At 36.7% G+C, this 7,596-nt stretch overlaps 1 protein-coding gene across 1 annotated transcript; it reads right to left on the minus strand.

The window, feature by feature from the left end:
* Nucleotides 1-1,619: 1,619 nt before the first annotated feature.
* Nucleotides 1,620-6,701, minus strand: LOC135157115 (uncharacterized). Its single transcript, XM_064111636.1, has one exon. The coding sequence runs from the start codon at nucleotides 6,546-6,548 to the stop codon at nucleotides 5,565-5,567; it is 984 nt and encodes a 327-aa protein (XP_063967706.1). The 5' UTR covers nucleotides 6,549-6,701; the 3' UTR covers nucleotides 1,620-5,564.
* Nucleotides 6,702-7,596: the final 895 nt, after the last annotated feature.

Raw genomic sequence — 7,596 nt, forward strand, 5'->3', positions numbered from 1 at the left:
ATTAAGGATATTTCGTACCGAAAAAAATGACAAGCAAAAAAAAACAAACAAAACACAAGGTCTTCATTTCAAAAGAGGGGGCACACCTCTTTTTTAATGGCATTTTTACATTACAAATTTTAATTTGCTTCTTAAGGGGGAGGGAATGTGCCCGCTGTGCCCCCTGGATCCGCCAGTGGATGGAAATAAGGGTGAGGGGAGAGTAGAAGAATCCAGCAGCCTGCGTCATCCCTAAAAATGTATGCCCCTGTATAGACCAGTGCCGACCGCATAGAAACGTTGTTAACTTAAAGGAGAATGAAACTCTTGGAGCAAGTTAGCTTTTGTGAAAGCAGAAAAATCAAAGAATAAGATCAACAATAGTTTGAGTAAAATAGGACTAGCAATAGAAGAGTTATGAGCATTTGAATGTCGAGATCACTAATGCTATGGAGATCCTCCCATTGGCAACGCAACCAAGATCTATGATATCACAGATGAACAACTCTCCCCTTTTGGACACTGAAAATATACCCCAAAACATCTCTTTTTGCTCTTTCTAATCATATGACAAACGATTCATCAATGATATAATGTTGTGAAACCTCTGTACTTGTCCTCTCATAAAGAGAACACCTCACCTTGTGATAGATTCTATAAAAGTGAGAATATAAGTGAAATAAGTACTAAAGCAATGAGGGAGTTGTACGTGTGTGACATCACAGATCTTGGTCGCATTGCCAATAGGAGGATCTACATGGCATTAGTGATCTCAATATTCAAATGCTCATAACTTTCTTATTATTCATTCAATCTTCCTCAAACTTTCAACAATATGTTTCTTTGATTTTTCTCTTTGATATGGATTCAGCTGGTTTCAAGGGTTTCATTCTCCTTTAACGGAGCGCTGTAACAGAAAGCCCAGTCACATCTTTCGGACTTGTTGTTGTTGTTGAATATGATGGCGCTCTTCAATCTCTCCAGATTATACGCGCCAGTCACTTTCGTAAGTAGGACGTCGTCGGCAAAGGAGATCCATACGACGTTAGACCATTGGTGACGATTATATGACATATTAATATAGATTAGTCACCCATCCACCTATTATATTAGTAGGTCCTACAAGATTAAACATCTTCGAGGAATAATACTTCAATACAAATAGAGAAATTAAATATCGCGCGTGCTAAATGATTGTTCGTGAAAAAGGGCACACCAGCTAACCAATCGGCTACTAGTTACATATTTATAGAATTTCTTAAAATATTCGTCAAATAACAATTCAAATGTGATATCACATACAATTACACGTCCTTCTTATTCTTTTTTTCTTTTTTTTGTAATCCTTCTTGTGTTTGAAAGAAAGAAAAAGAAAAAAAAAAAAAAAAAAAAGGACACACACCTAACTGTAAAAACGGTTAGTGGCATATATAAAACATAGTAGTTCCCGTGTATAATCGGGATTAATTAACAATTGTTTAAGATTCGGGTCATTCATCTTAAGTTTATTAAACATAATGCGTCTCTCCTTTACATATTTTGAACAAAATAAAACATAATGTTCAATAGTCTCAAATTCTTTGCACACCTCACAGAGGCCGGAAGAGTGCTGTTTAATTTGAAATAATAGTTTAATTTGCACTTACCTACTGTGATTTGATGAAGGAGGCATTCCTCTTTCCGAGAAAAACCTTTTCTATATGCCTGCTTAAAAACATTATCATGAATAGCATATAAAAATCTACCATTTCTAGACGCATTCCAATCTGCTTGCCAGACACTTTTATAAAATGTCATGCGTGAGCATGTGAGTTCATTTATAGTGTTTGGTAAAACGATGTCTACAAAATTTTTCGCGGCTCCTTTCTTGGCAGCTTTATCGACGATCTCATTGCCGTTAACATCACAATGTGAGGGAATCCATTCAAAATTAATACAGATATCTTTCATACAGAGTTTATGAATTTTAAATAAAATTTCATTAACAATGGTGCATTTTATGAAATATGAATCAATCACATTCAGCGCTGACAAAGAGTCGCAAAAAATTACAACTGAACATGGTTTATCAAAGGATTCTAACCACTCAAGTGCCATTAAAATGGCCAGGAGTTCCGCTCTCATGATACTTACATTGGATAACCTGAAATACTTTTTTATTTTATATTGAGGAACATAAAATGCTGCCCCCGTTCTAAAATTTTCCTGTTTGGATCCATCAGTATATATATGTAAATAACCATTCCACACAATTCCAATTCTTTCTAGAACGATAGCTTTCATCTCGGCCGTTAGCATATCCTTTTTTCTAATTATACGATGAGCACAAAACGACACAGGGGGGCGGGACAAACGCCATTCCGGGATTCTTGTTAATAAGTTGTCTTGCTTCTCTACAAGTACCTCATCACTACAGGCTCGAAGTTTGAAAGGTCTTTCCCCTTCCTTCCATTCGTGTCTGTTCGTATGTTCAATGAAACTTTCTCTACTTGGATGGCATAAAGTGCTAAACAACAAATAATATCTAAATTTATCATTAAACAGTTTTCTCCGAAGATACAACGGTAATTCACCAGTCAAAACTTGTAAAGACTCTAATGATACATTGTATATCGTTCCTGTAATGATTTTCAAAGCTCTATATTGTATAGAGTCAAGCTTTTTCTTATGAGATGTACAGGCAGAATCATACATTTCACTTCCATAGTATAAAACAGATAAAATAAGACCTTTGTATATCATCATCAAAATGTCATACCTATTCCCCCAGGACGTACCCGAAACGCAACGTAATAAATTTAATCTTTTCTTACATTTATCAATAATCGCATTAATGTGGTAAGACCAAGTTAGTTTTGAGTCTAACCACATACCAAGAAATTTGAACTGCTCACAATGAGGCAAAACATGCCCATTTATTTTCAAAGTAATATCTTTCTTTTGTTTATTGGTAAAAACTAAAACTACAGACTTTGTGTGAGAAATATTTAATTTCCATCTCCAGCACCAGATTTCGATTTCATGGAGGGCTTCTTGCAGCTTTTGGCGAACCAGATCTAAGTTTGAGCTAGTAAACCAAATCGCGATATCATCTGCATAACATGATAGCTTTACTCCACTTTCTTTAATCTTTAAGTCATTTAACATCAATGTAAAAATGACAGGACTTAATGAGCTCCCTTGCGGGATTCCGTGCTCTAATACATACTTGTCTGACATACTATTGTTAACTTTCACGTTACAATATCTATTTCTTAAGAAAGCTCTAATAAAGAAAAATAATTTTCCACTAATATCTAACATTGACAATTTTTTCAAGAGACCTCCTTTCCATAACGAATCATACGCCTTTTCCAGGTCTAGAAAAACTGCCACGGTATATTTTTTCTCCTTCAATGCTAAATGAACATCTGTTTCAATCCTGACTAAATGATCTTTGACGCTACGATATTTGCGGAATCCTGATTGAAGTGGGTTTAACTTCTTCTTATTATCTAAAAACCAATTCAGACGGTTTTTAATCATTTTCTCCATGACTTTAAACAGGGTTGATAATAAAGAAATTGGTCTATAGGACGACACTAAACTAGGATCCTTTCCAGGTTTCAAAATAGGTATTTGAACAACTTCATACCACTGACAAGGGAAATGTGAAGTTTTCCATATGTCGTTGTACAGATCTAATATGACATCAAGCGCTATTTGGGGTAAGTTTTTTAACATAATCGCATGAATATCATCCTTACCTGGCGCTGAGTTTTTCAAATCTTGTAAAACATTCTTCATTTCATTCATGTTAAAATCGTCATTAATGCAGTCATCATTCGACATTTCTTTACATAAATTATCTTCATTTTCACCATCATCATGATCATTATTATAAAAAGATCTGTCAATAGACTTGAAAAAACGGGCGACCGCATTAGCCTTATCTTTAGATTCACTAATGATATTGCCGTCAACGATTAAATTGTGGAAAATATGAGTGTTCATTGCGCTATCTCTCATTCCTTTTACTTGTTTCCATACTTTTCCGATATCTGTAAATCTATTCATTTTACCGCAGTATTTAGACCAATAGTCATATCGTGCTCGCCGTTGCACCTTCTGAGCAAATGCTTTCTTTTTCAAGTATAGTCGAACATCATTTTTATCATAATATCTTCGTAATCTGTTTTTAATATGATTTCTCTCCGCCACCGCTTTTTGACATGCTTCGTTCCACCAGGGAGTTATTTTACCTCTGTTTTCTCCTCCTATTCGCACTCGACGAATACACCTCTTCGAAGCATTCAAGATTACCTTAACTATTATATCATATCGTCCTTGAATATCCAAATTACATGCCGAGTAATGTCTCTTGTAATTTAGATTAAGTAATTCATTTGTAATTGCTTTTCTATACTCTTCCCAGTTTACGTTTCTAAAACTCCATCTAAAACCTATAGTTGCGTTTTCTTTAATATTTACGTTATTTGTCTGTATTAATTTGATCACGATTGCATTGTGGTCGCTGCCAAAGTTATTGGTCAATACTTGCCACTCCATACTACAAGCTAGTTCCTTGGAGACTATAGATAAATCCAACATGGAATAAGAACCAAAGTGCGGGTCTAGTCTTGTTGGTGATCCGTCATTGAGTAATGCTAGATCATTAAACTCCATGAAAGATTCAACAGTTTTTCCGTTGGAATCGAGCTTGCTGCTCCCCCATAGAGGATTGTGGCTATTAAAGTCACCTAAAATATAAGCTTCCCTGGCACATTTCTAATCATGAAGTTTAATTCTTCTAGTTCAATCTTTTTACAGGGATTATAATAATTGATAATGGAAATAATGCCTTTCTTTGAAAAAATATCTACCCTTTGATATTCGATTAACTCTTGAACTTTCATAACCTGGAAAGCGATGTCCTTTTTAAAATACATAGCCAGACCACCTCTCCTACCATCCTGTCTGTTTCTACAAACACAAAAATAATTAGGAATGAACGATACATTAAAATCATTAAACCATGTTTCCTGAATACAAATAATGTCTGGGTTGGAACCCAATAAATTATTATCAAAAAGAGAAGTTAGAAAGTCCGACCCATGCGAAACCATGCCTTGAGCATTCCACTGGACTATTACTAGATCAGAGACAGACTGTTTTATTAAAGGTGGCACTTGACCATTTCCAATGTTATGTCTGTCTTTAAGAAATTACGACTAGCATGTACAACAGATTCCAAAAACTGATCATCGTTTTCAGACTGTGGTAACTTACGTATCACAAATAGAATAAACATAATGAAATCCAGGGGTGCTACACTCATTAATGTGTTGACGGTATCTTTCTTTTGGTTATTCGACTCAGTTCCTTGCCCTGACTCCTTATCTCTTTCCCGCCTTCCTTCATTGTTCCTTTGTACTCGGATTGGGCGCGGAATCTTTGATTGTTGGATTGATTCGTGGTCAGATGCCATTGAATTTGAAATGGGACCAACATTCTTTAGTTTCCTTTGAGTGTTTTCTTTAGTGTCGCTAGTTCTAATGGTCTTACTTTCCTCTTCCACTATTTCATTTTTTTGAGTGCGATACACCCTAGTCGCTTGTGCGTATGTATATGTTTTCCTTCAATTTAACCTTTTGTATTTGTTTTGCCTCTATGTAAATTTTGCAACCTTGATACGCCGCCGAGTGTTTATCTCCACATCTAAAGCATTTTCGATTTTCCTTTTGTGGGCACTCTTCAAAATCATGTTCCCCTCCGCATCTCACACAGCGCAATTTACCCTTGCAGTTTTCCTTCATGTGCCCAAAAAGTTGACATTTGTGACACCTTGGCACCGGTGGACTAAAGTTGTCCACACGTTTAAGCTCATACAGAAAGTTCACTGTCTCGGGTTTATTCTTGCCTTTGAAGGTGATGAGAACTGATGGGGTTGGTACTATTTCACCATCGATCTTCTTCATAAAACGCTTAGCATGAATTACCTTCTGATCTTTCAATACTTCTGCAATTTCCTCATTACTTATCTGTGTATCTATTCTATGAAGAACACCTTTCGTTGTAAAATCATGATTATCTTCATAACGCGTTGCTTTAACGTCTATACCAGCAAGCTTGGTTAGTTCCAACAATTTCCTGACTTGTATGTCATTCTCACATTTCAAAATCATCATATTTTTCACTTTCTCTTTCCCATTCAGATTGCCTACCAGATTATGAATTTCTTTGAACACCTGTACTGGGTTTGCTCTGCAAATATTCTTATTTTCAAGGCCAACAATGACTACCCTCCTGCTTGAATGCGTGGGAGTAGAGAATTTAGGCATTTTACTGTTCTTCGTATTTAGAGTACTATCGCTATTGCTCCTAACCCTTGCCCTTTTCTTAGCCGATCGGATAGAATTTCTATTGATCGCCGTTTTCCAAGAACAATTCGATTCATCATAACTGTCCTCATCATGGACAGTATGATCATCGGAAGATACCACTAATTCATCTGGCGCTTGCCTAAATCTATTACTCGCTGCTGCTAAATAATCCTCTTCGCCCGAGGATATCGAAAGGTTATTCGCCATAATTACTTATTTTACAAGAACATAATAATCTGTAGGCCTATTGATAAATTGAAATTAGTCTCTTACCCGGTAACGTAGTGTTAATAAGGTGAGTATGAATGAAAATGAGTGCATGTCACCATGGGAACGGCTATATGGTAACCCAAGCCTCCAACTCCGCTCACTACGGCAACTGGACTGTTCAATCCTCGTTAAATCAAAACCAACGAACGTAGAGGGCAGCAACACACAAGCGTGTTGCTCTAAGGAAGGTCAACTCCGCTCGAATTTTGTGACCACTTTAAAAAATAAGGTGGGGTTTTGGGAAATTTGTCGAGTTGATTTTTTTTCATTTGTTAATTTCAAATATTTTTTAATGAACAATTATTAGATCGGTTATTCTGGGTATAAATATTAAAAATATTACTTTCATTTTTACAGAAAATATTTAGCTTAAATAATCATGATTTTGACTTTTTCCTCATTTTGAAATATTAAGCCTGTGACGAGGATACCTCATATCTCTTATTTTCTTCTGCTGAATTTCGCTGCACCACTAATAATGCATAGACAACCACCGTATAATAATCGAGGTCATTTTTCTGGCCTGGGTGCGCCGAGTCTGGGCCGGTCGCGCAGATAGCTAGTGACGTTGATGATGCGCTGGGGCTTCAGGCGACTCGTCATAGATCTAGCAACTTAGACAATTACCGTGTTTACACTTAATCGGCATTTGAATCGGCTCGCGGTTCTGAACCGCGAGCCGATTCAGCATCGGCTTTTTCATAGCGTGTAAACGCGAGCAACTTGAATCGGCTCGCGGTTCAGAACCGGCAATTTGCACCACCAAAGTAGTAGGTTCTGAACCGCGAGCCGATGCAGAATCGGCTTTTTTACTACGTGTAAACAAAAAGCCGATTCTGCACCGGCAATTTGTGCGCATTTCAATTACTTTACCATTGTGACGTAATTGTAAGCGCACTGATCCAGCGTTGTCTTTATTATGACGTATATTGTAGGTATGCGTATCATTTCAGGTTTTTGCATCGGCTCGCGGTTCTGAACCGCG

The sequence above is a fragment of the Lytechinus pictus genome, chromosome 16 (genome assembly GCF_037042905.1).
Source record: "Lytechinus pictus isolate F3 Inbred chromosome 16, Lp3.0, whole genome shotgun sequence".
In the NCBI taxonomy this organism is placed as follows: domain Eukaryota; kingdom Metazoa; phylum Echinodermata; class Echinoidea; order Temnopleuroida; family Toxopneustidae; genus Lytechinus; species Lytechinus pictus.

What these genes read in the sequence shown, in the direction of transcription:
- LOC135157115 (XM_064111636.1), bottom strand. Translation starts at nt 6,548, where the DNA reads ATGGCGAATAACCTTTCGATATCCTCGGGCGAAGAGGATTATTTAGCA.